The sequence below is a fragment of the Chiloscyllium plagiosum genome, chromosome 6 (genome assembly GCF_004010195.1).
Source record: "Chiloscyllium plagiosum isolate BGI_BamShark_2017 chromosome 6, ASM401019v2, whole genome shotgun sequence".
In the NCBI taxonomy this organism is placed as follows: Eukaryota; Metazoa; Chordata; class Chondrichthyes; order Orectolobiformes; family Hemiscylliidae; genus Chiloscyllium; species Chiloscyllium plagiosum.
In genome coordinates this window covers 17,915,279-17,932,047 of record NC_057715.1, presented here as the reverse complement: position 1 = coordinate 17,932,047, position 16,769 = coordinate 17,915,279, and the positions used below count along the sequence as shown (strand labels likewise).

The 16,769-nt window shown below is 44.6% G+C and overlaps 1 protein-coding gene across 3 annotated transcripts in view; it reads left to right on the top strand.

Annotated features, from left to right (window-relative positions):
- The window catches only part of LOC122550504 (FERM, ARHGEF and pleckstrin domain-containing protein 1-like), a 311,630-nt gene that overhangs the window by 193,810 nt on the left and 101,051 nt on the right, over positions 1-16,769 (top strand). For all 3 annotated transcript variants that reach the window (XM_043691326.1, XM_043691327.1, XM_043691328.1), the window contains exons 6-12: positions 380-477; positions 1,159-1,273; positions 6,777-6,924; positions 7,024-7,119; positions 7,230-7,390; positions 8,171-8,239; positions 12,689-12,752. In XM_043691326.1, coding sequence (XP_043547261.1) covers positions 380-477; positions 1,159-1,273; positions 6,777-6,924; positions 7,024-7,119; positions 7,230-7,390; positions 8,171-8,239; positions 12,689-12,752 — 751 coding nt within the window. The remainder of the gene's footprint in view (positions 1-379; positions 478-1,158; positions 1,274-6,776; positions 6,925-7,023; positions 7,120-7,229; positions 7,391-8,170; positions 8,240-12,688; positions 12,753-16,769) is intronic.

Below are 16,769 nucleotides of genomic sequence, written 5' to 3'. Positions count from 1 at the left end.
CAGAATGACGAAGGGTATTGTTTTGGTAAATAATGAGCAAAGAAGGAACAGTGGACAGTCTTGAAGCACAATTTCCAAAAAAAAGCAGAGAAGAATTTTTTTGAATGCAGTGAGTTGTTCTGACCTGGATGATAAGGGCGGTGGAATCAGATTCCAAGAGTAACTTTAAAAAAGAGGATTAAATGAATATTTGCGAAAGGAACGTTTTCAGGTCTGCACTGAAGCGCGGGTAGACGGGACTAATTGAATAGCCGCAAGTATGGGCCAAATGGCCACCTCCTACATTGTAGGATGTTACACATCAAACGTGGATAGCGTGCAAGCAGCATTCATTGCAGCAAGATGACTGATTTGGTTTTTTTTTTAAACGATTTTGCAGGTACCTCTTTGCCTTGCAAATCAAACAGGACCTGGCCTCCGGAAGGATGACCTGTAATGACACGAGTGCAGCTCTTCTGGTGTCTCATATTGTCCAGTGTGAGTGAATTTGACACAGATTCCCCTGTTTTGGCATTAGTGCGGAGGAAGCTTCACAAATAATGTGCTTGGGGAACCCACCACGTCAGCACAAAGGACCAGGCTAAGTATTTGCAACTGTCTTCAGCCACGCTGAATGGACGCTCCTTTGTGTAGGTCTGCAGCATTTCAGACATTAGCCTTCACTCATTCAGTTCACTCCGTGTGATAATGAGAAATGGCTGACGGCACTGCAAGGCTATGGACCCTTGCAACATTCCTACACCAGTACAAGATTTGTTCTCCAGAACCAGCCTCACTTTTTTTTTAAGTTAAGCTTTCCAGTGCAACTTCAACACTCTGTCTTTTCTCATATCCTTCTAAGTGAATATCTCTTTTGAAGGAGCTTCCACAGACACAATAGGCTGAACAGTTTCCTTCTGTGCTGTGGCATTTTATTAACTGGTGGATGTGATAGTTGCTGCAGGCTGTTAACTTACTTTTGTGAACAGCTCGCCCCAACTCGGGTTGTCATATACTGGTGAAGGCAATTTCACAAGTTGACGTGGGTTGGGATTGCATGAACTGTGTCCTAATTTACTGGCCAGAGTGAGGCCTGAGACGTTTTTAATTAGAAAATAGTAGGAAGTAAAAGAAAACATTGTGTATGTACTGATGACGTCATCTCTTTCTTTATTCCAGCGGAAATTGGGGATTTTGATGAAACGCTCATCCGCGAGCACTTGGAGAAAAACAAGTACATACCTCAGCAAGAAGCCCTGGTGGATAAGATAGCGGAATTTCATCGCAGGCATGTGTAGGTATTTAAGTCCTGCTCTGTACAGTGTTGTGGTCACAACGCTGATCTTAAATCTAGGTCATAAAGACTTTGTCAAATTCTGTTTGATATGGCCAAATGGAGTGCTGAAGGGGAAATAGTGTCACTAAAAGGGAGGAATGGATGATGACGATGGTAATTCACTGTGGTGAGCAAGGTTTGTGACCCAGCTTGTAGTAAATTAATTGACAGAGCGTGTAGTTTCGAAGGATTTCATCAGCTGAAAAGACCTGCAATCCAAGTTGTAACAATTTAAGGGAATGCAATGCAAATTTTCAAGAGTCGACAAACACAATTATGTTCTTTCTGATATCTGTCTGTCTATTGAGTCGCACACCTTTTAAGTGGATGTGGTTTTTTTTTTTGTTTACATCATGAGGGGGAAAAAGATGCAGTGTTTCATGCAGTGCAGATGTAGGCCCAAATATTCATCTGCACAAAGGATGCACAGACTTGGGAGAGTTCCTCACTCTGTGATTCTTACTTTTAAAAATGGCTACCCATGGGTCAGGACTTCCAGCCTGGAGTGGCAGGCCATGTTAGAACTAAGGCTGGGTGACCCTGGGACATGAGAAGGGGTTAGACTATGGTAGAGGCAGCCTGCGTGGGAGGCTGGCCTCTTGTGCACTTGCACTATATTGATGGTTCAGGGAAATGTAGCTCCAGCCTTCTCAACTCCCCGATGCTCCATATTCTCCCCATGCCTCATCCATGCCAACTCATTCCATCTCATGCTGTCTAGCCAGCCCATAACCAGCATGGTGGCACAGTAGTTAGCACTGCTGCCTTACAGCGCCAGAGACCCGGGTTCAATTCCCGTCTCGGGCAACTGTCAGTGTGGAGTTTGCACATTCTCCCTGTGTCTGCGTGGGTTTCCTCCGGGTGCTCCGGTTTCTTCCCACAGTCCAAAGATGTGCAGGTCAGGTGAATTGGCCATGCTAAATTGCCCTTAGTGTTAGGTGAAAGGGTAAATCTAGGGGAATTGGTCTGGATTGGTTGCTGTTCGGAGGGTCAGTGTGGACTTGTTGGGCCGAAGGGCCTGTTTCCACACTGTAAGTAATCTAATTTAATTTAACCACTTACACCATAGGCTACCTATTACCTGCAAACCATGGTCCTTCATGACTTCCATGTCAAACCGTGCCCTTTCACCCAACCCCAATAACCCACTGTAACCCCTATTCAAAAGCTGCCCCTATATCTACCCCACCCTGGCCTTTATAACCCATGTGCCAACTTATGACCTTCTACCCTCAACGTGACTCTTTATAGTCTCCATGTCCCTCTAACCACCATTGTAGACCTTTGTGACCCAAATCCAATTATTATCCCTTTATACATAACCCCAAATCCCAGTGCTCCTAAATAACTCAATGCCCTTCATGATTTTATAAACCCCTATAACGTCACCCCTCAGCTCCTAGTCAGCCTCTCCCCATTGCTAAAACCTTCCAATCCTGGCAACATCCTTGTAAATCTTTTCTGAATCTTTTCAGCATTAACAAAATCTTTCCTATAGCAGGGAGATTGGAATTGCAAAATGTTCCATCCAATGTCCAAATAATTGCAACATAACACCCCAACTCCTGTATTTGATGCATTGATCATTGAAGGCAAGCATATCAAACACCTTCTTCACTCTCCTATATATCAACAAATCCACTTTCAAGGAACTATGAACCTGCACTCCAGAGTCTCTTTGTTCAGCAACACTCCCTAGGACCTTACCATTAAGTGCATAGGTCCTCCCCTGATTTGCCTTCCCAAAATGCAACACTTCACATCTATCTAAATTAAACTCCATCTGCCACTCCTCAGCCCAATGGTCCATCCGATCAACCTGATGTAACTTTCTTTGCTGTCCACTACACCACCAATTTTGGTGTCATCTGCAAACTTACTTAACCGCACCTCCTATATTCACATCCAAATCATTGGTATAGATAACAAAAAGCAGTGGACCCAGCACCAATCTATGCGGCACACCGCTGGTCACAGGCCTCCAGTCTGAAAAGCAACCCTTCACCACTACTCTCTGTCTCCTACCTTCAAGCCAGCTACCAACTCAGATACATGTAAAAGATCCCTAGCTGCAATGCTGCTACCAACTTATGAAATTCTTAATAATTGAACCTACATATTACTGTTAGAAAATTCCTTGATGTTATCAATTGAGTAAGTACAAGAATCGTACAATCCCTACAGTGTGGAAGTAGACCATTTGGCTCATCAAGTCCACACTGACCCGCATCACATGCAGATCCACCCCATTACCCTATTCCTATAACCCTGCATTTCCCATGGCTAACCCACCTAGCCTCCACATCCCTGGGCACTATGGGCAATTTAGTGTGACTAATCCACCGAACCCGCACACCTTTGAACTGTAGGAGGAAACTGGACCACCCAGAGGAAACCAACGCAGACACAGGGGGACTGTGCAAACTCCACACAGGCAGTTGCCCAAGGCTGGAATCGAACCCGTGTCCCTAGCTCTGTGAGGCAGCAGTGCTAACCACTGTGCCACCCAAAAGGGAACCAAAACAACTCTCCTTTCAAATAAGTATCAGTGCTGCACATTCTTGAGTTGTAAGAGGTGGGGAGGAAGCAAGAGAGTGAAGATGTTTTTGAAAGAGTGTGAGACGTTTTGGAACCAAAGTAGTTTGGTAGAGTAAAGATACAGAGCAGCCATATTCTGAATGCTGGCTCTAACTTGATGGCCTGAATGGCCTCCTGTTTTGCTACTGAGAAAAGGTGAGGCTTTTTGTCGTGTCACAAGCCCTATCCACTACCAGCTTCACTGTGGAGACTAAATTGGCAGTACTAATTTCATGGGGGAGAAAGTGAGGACTGCAGATGCTGGAGATCAGAGTCAAAAAGTGTGTTGCTGGAAAAGCACAGCCGGTCAGGCAACATCCAAGGAGCAGGAGAGTCAATATTTCGAGCAAAAGCTCTGAAGAAGAGCTTATACCCAGAACGTTGACTCTCCTGCTCCTCGGATACTGCCTGACCGGCTGTGCTTTTCCAGCACCACACATTTTGAGCACTAATTTCATTTTCTGTAGAGAAAATAAAGCAGATTTTGTGTGGGATTTGCATAAGGCTGGCCCTGTAAGCACATGGAACGGTGGGAACCCAGGAGTTTGATTTGACACTTGCATGACACTGAATGGTGAGAGACGTGATGTGACAGCACTGGAATTTATTTGGAACAAAGGTAGTGTCTAAATGCTAACAGTGAAATGAATTTGCTCCTTTCAAATACTCTAGCAGAATTCCAACAGTCTCACAGTTTCATAAAACAATGAACTGATAAATGGAAAAACTTCAAAATCAATTTGATTTGCTGGTGTCTGCTGAGAAATTAAAATAAAACATTCAGATGTTTGGATGGAAATTATGTTTCGTGAAAACATCCAAACTGTTTTAAGCAGCAGGATTGAGAATAGTTAGAAAATGATTGAACTGTGGAAATGTGCTCTTAAAGAGAGTTGAGCTATCTTGCTGGTTGATGTCATGCCCAGTACGAAGATTTTGCTTATTGAGGTCATCATTTCAGCTGCAGGACGTCTCTGCAGGAGTTCCTCAGGGTAGATATTTTCTAATCAACTTGTTCAGAGATGTTATTACACACCTCTGGAGCAGGTGAACTTAGCACAGACCTCTTGGTTCAGCAATAGAGACACTACCGCTGTGACACCAGAGCCTCACTGCCCGCAAGGTTGTGTTCTTGGCTTAGTCGTCAGTTCCTTCAACAATGATCCGTCTTCCATAAGGTGAGAAGTCAGGATGCTTGCTTATGACTGCACAACATTCAGCATCATTTACGACTCTTCACATACTAAAGCTGTCCATGTCCATATGCAGCAAGACCTGGCTTGAAGTGATTTGCAATGAGCAACAGGAGCATCACATAAGTGTGAGGCAATTACCATTTCCAACAAGGCAGAATCTAATCATTGGCCTTTGACATTCAGTGGCATTACCATTACTGAATTCCCCACGACCAATGTTCTGGGAGATTAACATTGACGAGAAGCTGAACTGGATCAACCATATAAATATCCTGGCCACAAGAGCAATTCAGGGGTCAGGAATTCTGCACGGAATAGCTCTCCACCTGTCAGAAGTATAATGGAATGCTCTCTACTTGCCTGAGTTCCAAGATCACACAATAAGGTTAACACCATCCAGGACAGAGCAGCCTGATTGATTGATACCACATTCAAGCTTCAATTCCTGCATAACTGACACACAGTGAAAACAGTGGGTACCATCTACAAGATGCACCCTTCGACATCATTTTCCAACCGTGTGACCTCTACCACCTTGAAGGATGAGCAAGGCAGATGTGTGGAAGTACCACTACGTTAAAGGTTCTGTATAAATGCAAGTTGTTGTTGATACAGTCATAGCTCACTCATCCTCAAAATTGCACAATTTGATTGCACCCAGATAAAGCTGATGCCTTGGCGCAAGGTCCAAATGTGTGAGGCATGCAGGACTCTCAGTCCATCCTATAAACAATACAGATAGAGTCATAGAGATGTACAGCATGGAAATAGACCCTTCAATCCAACTGGTCAATGCAGACCAGATATCCCAACCTAATCTAGTCCCATTTGCCAGCACTTGGCCCATATCCCTCGAAACCCTTCCTATTCATATACCCATCCAGATACCCTTCAAATGTTGTAATTGCACCAGCCTCCATCCTTTCCTCTGGCAGCTCATTCCATACATACACCAACCCGGCATGAAAAAGTTGCCCCTTAGGTCCCGTTTAAATAGTTCCCCTCTCACCCAAAGCCTATGCCTCTAGTTTTGGACTCCCCCGTCCCAGGGAAAAACCCTGTCTATTTACCCTGTCCATGCCCCTTATGATTTTTGTAAATCTTGATAAGGTCACTTCAAGAGAAGAGAATTATTAGACATTCTAACTTTTCAGTTGCAAAACCTCTACGATTACTGACTTGAAGACCACAGAGCACTGAGGGTTATTGGATTGGAAGAAGTTAGAGTTGAGGAGAGGGTAGCCCGTGAAAGTCAATTTAAAATTAGAAGTGAGGATGAGAATTCTAAAATGGAGGCCCTTCTTGACAGGGTGTTCGTGAGAACAAAGGGATGATAAGTTAAACTGTGTTTAAACCTAAGTGTCCATGACATTTTTAAGGTTGACAACAGCCCCTTTGACCTTGGATATGCTATTATGTTGGGACACCAGATTTTGAGGCAGGTAAGTAGGAAATGCTAACCTGGCTGGACCGTGCACCCCCTGGTGGATAGTTTTTGCATTGTGTTGCAAAGAATCTCAGGAGCAATTCTGCTGAAGCAAGTATTGAGAGCTGGATATTGGAGGTTTGGAACCCAGGTTGTGGGAGAGTTAGGGTCGATGGGGTGAATGCACAATTAAAATTAGCAATTTAATCCATGTTCTGAAATTGTAATTTGCTCTATTTACAATTGTCTCCACACCCCAAAGTGGACACACACCTGCTGCTTCTGACTATCAGCTGCTTGAGATCGCCAGAAGGCTAGAAATGTACGGGATTCGGCAACATTGTGCAAAGGACAGAGAGGGTACAAAGATCAACCTGTCTGTGTCTCATGCCGGGATCATCGTTTTCCAGGTAATAGTTGTTAAAGCACAAAGCTAACAAAACGTGGCTTGGGCCACTTTATTTTGTCTTAGTCAGAATTAAACTGACCTCTTCATGTTTCTGATGCAGGGTAACAACAAAATCAACTCATTCAATTGGGCCAAGGTTCGCAAGCTGAGCTTTAAGAGGAAACGCTTCCTGATAAAGTTTCGCCCGGAAATGAATGTGAGTGTGTTCTTACCCAAAGGCGTTGTCGCTCCTTTCTGCTTTGCTACCTGATTTGTGTGTTGAGCGAGTGTGAGCTGATGCTTTGTGTTTCTGGCTTGTTGTTGCAGTCCTGTCAGGACACCTTGGAGTTTTCCATGGCCAGTCGTGATTCCTGCAAGGCCTTTTGGAAGATTTGCGTTGAATATCATGCCTTCTTCCGACTGTTTGAAGAACCCAAACCAAAACCCAAGCCCATTCTGTTCAGTCGAGGGTCCTCGTTCAGATTTAGGTAAGCGTATTCTACCTTCGTCCAGATCCTCCATGTCATTTTAATTTATGTAAAACCTTTGTTCTGCTAAACAGATTTTCTTCTGCTGAGACATCCAGCTGTTTTTCCTTTTATGGACTGTGCCACGTGCCGTTCCCATTGTGTTTCAGTTGGTAACGCTGCCACCTCAGGGTCTCCTTGTTCAAATCCTGCTCCTGGACTTCAACACAAAACCTGGGACTGACCCTTGAGTGCAGTATTTAGGGAGTGCTGCACTGTTAGATCTTTTGGATGAGGTGTTAGAAGCCAGGGTCCATCTGCCCTCTCAGATAAACGTAAAAGATCCCACATCATTATTTCAAAGAAGGGCACATAGTTATAAAGGAATAAGTTTTAAAAAGTTCAGCACGACAGACGTCTTGGTAGAAAATTAGAGAAATAAAGTTGAAATGTCAAACATTACACTTCTTTCTTGAGCTAAGGGCCTGCAGATGGCTCCAAACTGGGCTTCCCCAGGAGGAGCCACACACCCCTGCACTGGGCACACTTTCACCTGTTCTGGGCTAAGACCCACCACGCCCTCGCCATCCTTCACCACTGCCCAGCCCATCACCATCCTTCACTACTGATCACTGTCCGGCCGCTGCCACCACCCGGGTACACATTGGCCCTCAGCCACTGTCCCAGTCTGTCTCCATTCCAGGCCAACACTGGGCCTACTCTCCTCCACACAGGCCTCACTTGAGTTCCAGGGTCACAGGAAGAACACAATCTTGCGAGTAAGCTTTTTCTTTATTCCAGTGGAAGAACTCAGAAGCAGCTCCTGGATTATGTTAAAGAAGGAGGATACAAAAAGACACAGTTTGAAAGGTAAATATGTTTTTATCTATTCTACCATTGTTCCTTTCACTCATGTGCCCATATCCTGTCAGGACCAGCAAAGTCAGGACAAAAGATCAGTGAAACTAGTAAAATAATTTGCTGTTGCCAAAAGAAAAATACTGCAGATACTGCAAGATATCAGGCAGCAACTAAGGTGTGAGAAAAACTGAATTAAAATCTTGGGTATCAATCAAAGTTAAGCAGTGATTTTCTCCTCTTTGTATCTTACTGGTACTTTCTGAGACCTCTGCCTCTCCTAATCCCTGCAGTCTCTCAGTGATACTTAATGCTTTCAGGTGCCGAGGCTGTAGAATTCAACTCTGAAATTACCTCCCCAATCCTCTCCATTTCTCTCTTTCCTCCTTTACAGATGCTCCATAGAACTACCTGTCTGGCCAAGTCTTTAGTCTTCTAATGTCTGTCATTTATAGAGTCATAGAGATGTATAGCACAGAAACAGACCCTTCATTCCAACTCGCCCATGTCGACCAGATATCCCAACCCAATCTAGTCCCACCTGCCAGCACCCGGCCTCTATCCCTCCAAACCCTTCCTATTCATATACCCATCCAAATGCCTCTTAAATGTTGCAATTGTACCAGCCTCCACCACTTCCTCTGGCAGCTCATTCCATACATGTACCACCCTCTGCATGAAAAAGTTGCCCCTTAGGTCTCTTTTATATCTTTCCCCTCTCGCCCTAAACCTATGCCCTCTAATTCTGGACTCTCCCACCGCAGGGTAAAGTCTTTGTCCATTTACCCTATCCATGCCCCTCATGATTTTATACACCTCTGTGAAGTCACCCTTCAACCTCCGACACTCCAGGGAAAACAGCCCCAGCCTATTCCCCCTCTCCCTAACCCTGGCAATATCCTTGTAAATCTTTTCTGAACCCTTTCAAGTTTCACAACATCTTTCCAATAGGAAGGAGACCAGAATTGCATGCAATATTCCAAAAGTGGCCTAACCAACGTCCTGTACAGCTGCAACATGATCTCCCAACACCTATACTCAATACTCTGACCAATAAAAGAAAGCATACCAAATGCCTTCTTCACTATCCTTTCTACCTGCGACTCTACTTTCAAGGATCTATGAACCTGCACTCCAAGGTCTCTTTGTTCAGCAACACTCCCTTGGACCTTACCAGTAAGTATATAAGTCCTGCTAAGATTTGCTTTCCCAAAATGCAGCATCTTGCAATAATCTAAATTAAACTCCTTCTTCCACTCCTCAGCCCATTGGCTCTTCTGGTCAAGATTCCATTGCAATCTGAGGTAATCTTCTTCGCTGTCCACTACACCTCCAATTTTGGTATCATCTGCAAACTTACTAACTATATCTTCTATGTTCATATCCAAATCATTTATATAAATGACGAAAAGTAGTGAACCCAGCACCAATCCTTGTGGCACTCCACTGGTCACAGGCCTCTAGTCTGAAAAACAACCCTCCCCCACCACCCTCTCTCTTCTACCTTCGAGCCAGTTCTGTATCCAAATGGGTAATTCTCCCTGTATTCCATGAGATCTAACCTTGCTAACCAATCTCCCAAAGGGAACCTTGTCGAACGCCTTACTGAAGTCCATATAGATCACGCCGACCACCCTGCCCTCATCAATCCTCTTTGTTACTTCTTCAAAAGCTCGATCAGGTTCATGAGACATGATTTCCCATGCACAAAGCCATGTTAACTATACCTAAACAGTTCTTGCTTTTCTAAATACATGTGAATCCTGTCCCTCAGGATTCCTCCAACAACTTGCCCATCACCGACGTCAGGCTCACTGGTCTATAGTTCCCTGGCTTGTCCGTCCCACCTTTCTTAAATAATGGTACCACGTTAGCCAAGCTCCAGTCTTCTGGCACCTCACCTGTGACAATCAATGATACAAATATCGCAGCAAGAGGCCCCAGGAATCCCTTGCCTCGCTTTCCACAGAGTTCTAGGGTAGGACCTGATCAGGTCCTGGGGATTTATCCACCTTTATACATTTCAAGACATCCAGCACTTCCTCCTCTGTATGGATTCTCCTTAACTCTATTTGCCAAAGGTATCTCATGTCCCCTTTTTGCCCTCCTGATTTCCCTCTTAAGTATACTGCTACTGCCTTTATACTCTTCTAAGGATTCACTTGATCTCTCCTGTCTATACCTGACATATGCTTCCTTGTTTTTCTTAACCAAACCCTCAATTTCTTTAGTCATCCAGCATTCCCTACACCTACCAGTCTTTCCTTTCACCCTCACATGGAGATACTGTCTCTGGACTCTTGTTATCTCATTTCTAAAGGCTTCCAATTTTCCAGCTGTCCTTTTACCTGTGAACATCTGCCCCAATCAGCTTTTGAAAGTTCTTAGGTAAAAACAATGACTGCAGATGCTGGAAACCAAATTCTGGATTAGTGGTGCTGGAAGAGCACAGCAGTTCAGGCAGCATCCGATTTTACTGCTCCTCGGATTCTGCCTGAACTGCTGTGCTCTTCCAGCACCACTAATCCAGAATTTTGAAAGTTCTTGCCTAATACTGTCAAAATTAGTCTTCTTCCAAATTGGAACTTCAACTGTTAGATCTGGTCTATCCTTTTCCATTACTATTTTAAAACTAGTAGAATTATGGTCGCTGGCCCCAAAGTGCTCCCCAACTGACACCTCAGTCACCTGCCCTGCCTTATTTCCCAAGACTAGGTCAGGTTTTGCACCTTCTCTAGTAGGTACATCCACATACTGAATCAGACAGTTTTCTTGTACACACTTAACAAATTCCTCTCCATCTAAACCCTTAACACTAAGTTAGTCCCAGTCTATGTTTGGAAAGTTAAAATCCCCTACCATTACCACCCTATTAATTTTACAGATAACTGAAACCTCCTTACAAATTTGTTTCTCAATTTTCTGCTGACTATTAAGGAGTCTATCATACAATCCCAATAAGGTGATCATCTCTTTCTTATTTCTCAGTTCCACCCAAATAACTTCCCTGGATGTATTTCGAGGAATATCCTCCCTCAGCACAGCTGTAATGCTATCCCTTATCAAAAATGCCACTCCCCCTCCTACCTTGCCTCCCTTTCTATCCTTCCTGCAGCATTTGTATCCTGGAACATTAAGCTGCCAGTCCTGTCCATCACTGAGCCATGTTTCTGTAATTGCTATGATATCCCAGTCCCATGTTCCTAACCATGTCCTGCGTTCATCTGCCTTCCCTGTTAGGCCTCTTGCATTGAAATAAATGCAGTTTAATTTATTAGTCCTACCTTGTCCCTGCCTGCCCTGACTGTTTGACTCACTTCTGTTCTCACCTGATCTCTTTCCTCACTATCTCCCTGGGTCCCACCCACCCAACTAGTTTAAATCCTCCTGAACAGCTCTACCACATCTTTTAATTTCAAATCTTGTTTAAAATCTCACCTGTAATGCTTTATTGCCTAATGGCAGTGTATAAATGCAAATTATTCACTTTATGCATGCCATTTAACCTGGCAAATGTTTTCTCTATTACTTTTGCATTGGATGCCTTTGTTGCAATTTGGAACCAATGCAACGTCTTTTGTGTGCAGAAGTGCTTAAGTAAGTTTCTCATGGTGAACTGATGCAGAAAGATCACCAGTCACTGTTCATTGTTCAATAATCTAATGCATAATCAACAAAAAGAATAAGCTTTTAGAATCAACAACAAACGATGAATAACTACTTGATTGACGAGACAAGCTAATGAGACATTTAAGTCATTACAGCTGGCAATTTAGGGATCAGTATCAGAGTGTGGATGTATCAGAGTATTCCCACTTGTAATCTGCCTTCCAACCAATCTCAGAGCAATTGTGAATCTTTGGAATTCTCTTCCCCAGAGCTGTGGATCCTCAATCATTGAGAATATTCAAGACTGAGATTGATTTTTCTACATTAAGTGAATGATGGGATATGGGGAATCAATGGCAAATGGATTTGAGGCAGAAGATCAGCCACGATCTTATTGAATATTGAAAAAGGCTAGGGTGGCCGAATATTTCCAATTTCTTATTTCCTTAATGTTCATTAAAATACTGAGGGAAAGAGGCCAGTTGTGCTACTGATACAGAACTGTACCCATCTCTGTTTTTCCCTTCTCTTCTCTTTTGCTCTTCCTTAATCTTAATCTATGTTCCTTTCTCCTTCTCTCATCTGTTTATTGATGTCCAGTTGTCCCTTATCTCTCTGTTACTCCACTGCTCAACCACGGGAATGCCAGCAGCGCATGGACACACAGGAATCTCTCAAACCGAAACTTACGTTGCAGGGAGTGGTGATTTTTGCACAAGGCTTTATGCGTTGAAGTTTACGCCTGTCACCAAGACATATTTCTGGGGTGTGTGTGGAAGTGAGTCACTATTCAGATTAATCATTGTCACTAATACTGCTGCATACTCATCTTATCCTTTATTTCATTTTCAGGAAACATAGTAAAATGCGATCCATCCAAAGTTTGCCTGAACATTCATCACTGGTGCCAAAACAAGTCAGTAAATCAAGAGTATTGTCTACAAGAGATGTTTGTTGCAGTGGAGAACTATTTTTAAAAAGAACTTCCATTGAGCTACTCAAATGTTCATGACATAATTGGAGGAATGTGCTGTGATTATGGGATGGTCAGTTCTGACACAAAACGTGGAGCAATCTAGCAGACAAATAACAATCTGATTTTAACATTATCACTTGAAAAGCATGTAAAATATGGAGAAATGTGTTTACATCGGCAGAAGAGTTAGTAGCCAGATTTAAGCTAATTGGCACAAAGGCCGAGAGACTTTATGATTAGAAATGTACTGCCTGCAAGGACAGGGTGGAAGCAGATTCACTCGTGACTTCCAAAGGGCATTGGATAAATGGAAGAAATTACAGAGCTGTGGCGGAAAGAGAGTGAAACTAATTCGAAAGCCCTTTTAAAGAGTCAGCACAAAAGGACAAGTGGCTTCCCATTCAGTGTTTTCTTCCTGTAACCTTTGAGCTTTGCTTATTTGTGTGAAGTGATAAATCACTCGTAGCTCTTGTCAAAAAAAAATCTTGTGTGCAATGTTTGAAAATATCAAACTTACTTGAGTTTTTTTGAGAATGTAGGAAGAGTCCCATAAATCTAGCTATCCTAAAAATGGCAGTATCCAAAAATTGGACATGTTAAAGTTTTTCCATGCTTCAGTTTTAATTGAATGAAAAAAAACTTGCCTGAACAATTCTGCTAGGCACTACGTTAATGCAGAGTGGTTCCACACTAGTTGCTGGCTCCAATGCTTCACCCACCAGTCTGTCTCGTACTTGAAGAGACCCTTGACCTCACTCCATGTGCCTTGACCTGAATTGCCCACAGCCAGAACCATAGAATCCCTACAGTATGGAAGCATGCCATTCGGCCCATCAAGTCCACACTGACCATCTAAAGAGCATTCCACCCACACCCATCCCCCTACCCAATCCCTGTAACCTGCATTTCCCATGGCTAATCAACCCAGCCTGTACAGTCCCAGAAATAATGGGCAATTTAGCATGGCCAATCCACCTAACCTGCACATCTGTGTACTGTGGGAGGAAACTGGAGCACCCAGAGGAAAGCCACGCAGACACAGGGAGAATGTGCAAACTCCACACAGACAGTTGCCTGAGAAATCAAACCCAGATCCCTGGCGCTGTGAGGCAACAGTGCTAACCACTGAGGTGTCGTGCCGCCACATGACCCAAAGTCTGTAAATGTCCACAATTTCAGTCCTGAGGGGGCTAGATTTGATGTATTAAACTTGTGCCAAATGATTTTTTTTTCCCTGGAAAGTTTGCTCAGAGAGTTTTATTTATTGATTACACTAGATTAGATTAGATTACTTACAGTGTGGAAACAGGTCCTTCGGCCCAACAAGTCCACACCGCCCCGCCGAAGCAACCCACCCATACCCCTTACCTAACACTACGGGCAATTTAGCATGGCCAGTTCACCTGACCTGCACATCTTTGGACTGTGGGAGGAAACCGGAGCACCCAGAGGAAACCCACGCAGACACAGGGAGAACGTGCAAACTCCACAGAGTCAGTCGCCTGAGGCGGAAATTGAACCCGGGTCTCTGGCGCTGTGAGGCAGCAGTGCTAACCACTGTGCCACCGTGCCGCCCACTAGAGTCATAGAGATGTACATCATGGAATCAGACCCTTTGGTCCAACCCGTCCATGCTGACCAGATATCCCAACGCAATCTAGTCCCACCTGCCAGCACCCGGCTGGTATCCCTCCAAACCCTTCCTATTCATATACCAACCTATATGGAACTGGATCTCGCATCCATCTTCCAGTTCAATCTCCAGCCAATGCTGACTTCAAGCTTTATAAATGTGAGTTAGGGGGAGTGAGGTGGAGAAAAACAATCAAGTACCCATCGCTAGCCATGTGGCTCCTTATGGTGGGAGTATTGGGGGCGAGGTCAACAATCACTTGCATTTGTGTAGCGCCTTTAATGCTGAGGTACTTCAGAGGAGCATAATCAGACAAACATTGAGACTGAGCCTGATACTAAGGTATTAGGACAGGTCAAAGAATTATATTTGAAAGAGCATTTAGATTTGGTGAAAGAGGTCGAGGAGTTTTGGGGTGGAATTCTAGAGCTTAGACCCAAAGCTGTGTAAGGCAGGTCTTCCCATGGTGGAGCTGGGCCAGAGGTCAGAATTGAAGGACGGAAGTGATTTTGGAGGTCTGACTGCAAGGAGGAGGTGAAGAAAAGGGCAATGCCAAATAAACATTTGAAAACAATGATGAGCATCTTAAAGTTGGGGCATTGCCAAACTGGGAACCCATGTACGTCAAGGAGCACAGGGTTGAAGGTGACTAAGACTTGGTACAAAATAGGGCATAGGCAGCAGAGTTTGGGCCAAGGTGAAATTTAGAATGGTGCACTGAAAGAGTAGGCAGTGGAGCATTGGAATAATCATGACTGAAGGTAACAAAGGTAGTAACGAGGGTTTCAGTGTCAAATGAGCCGAGGTAGGATCAGAGACAGGTGGTGTTATGAAGGTAAAAGCTGGTGGTGGTGATCACAGTGCTACATGTTTGGTAGCTTACTTCAGGGTGCAGTAGGATGCCAGTGTTGTAAAGTGTCTGTTTTAAAGAACCGTTGGAGGATAATGGAGGAAGAGCAGGGAGATTAATTGAATATTGTGAATTGATCTGCTACTCAGATGAAAGTTTCTGTCAGTGAGATGGAAAGTTTCTGAATTGAGTTCAAATCCAAACGAGGTGTCTTTGGGTAGACTCAAGATCATTGTGTATCGCTGACATTGAAGAGTTATAAAAGCCAACAGACTTTGCAAAAAACATTAAGATCAATTCTTTCTCTTGGTTCATTTCTGTTGCTTGATTCCTAACGGACAGAAGGCCAAATGAGAAATGAACTGAGCAGTTGGAGCAGAGAACTTTCATTCCTGGGCTGTGCTGAGTTCACTGGCTTTGGCCTCAGTTAAAGCTTGGGTCTGAGAGTCACTGGTCATTCCTGCCTTTATCATGTTGAAAGGCACAAGTGTTGATATTGGGCGAACAATTTCAATGTCAGAACTGACTTGAGAGTAATAATTATTTAAGCAAGGTATTGCAGTGGGGCGGGGATGGTGGGTGGTGGGTGGTGGGATGAAGGAGCGGTGGATGGGATATGAAGAACTGTTGATTCACTCATTGGCTAGATAGCTACAATGTACTTCAGGCAGCATCCGAGGAGCTTCGACGTTTCGGGCAAAAGCCCTTCATCAGGAATAAAGGCAGAGAGCCATGGGAGGGTGGGTCGTAGGGGGGCGTGGACCTGACCAGGTAGTCACGGAGGGAACGGTCTTTGCGGAAGGCGGAGAGTGGTGGGGAGGGAAATATATCCCTGGTGGTGGGGTCTGTTTGGAGGTGGCGGAAATGTCGGCGGATGATTTGGTTTATGCGAAGGTGGGTAGGGTGGAAGGTGAGCACCAGGGGCGTTCTGCCTTTGTTGCGGTTGGAGGGGTTGGGTCTGAGGGCGGAGGTGCGGGATGTGGACAAGATGCGTTGGAGGGCATCTTTAACCACGTGGGAAGGGAAATTGCGGTCTCTAAAGAAGGAGGCCATCTTCTTTAGAGACCGCAATTTCCCTTCCCACGTGGTTAAAGATGCCCTCCAACGCATCTCGTCCACATCCCGCACCTCCGCCCTCAGACCCAACCCCTCCAACCGCAACAAGGACAGAACGCCCCTGGTGCTCACCTTCCACCCTACCACCTTTGCATAAACCAAATCATCCGCCGACATTTCCGCCACCTCCAAACAGACCCCACCACCAGGGATATATTTCCCTCCCCACCACTCTCCGCCTTCCGCAAAGACCGTTCCCTCCGTGACTACCTGGTCAGGTCCACGCCCCCCTACGACCCACCCTCCCATCCTGGAACTTTCCCCTGCTATCGCAGGAACTGTAAAACCTGTGCCCACACCTCCATCCAAGGCCCTAAAGGAGACTTCCACATCCATCAAAGTTTTACCTGCAAATCCA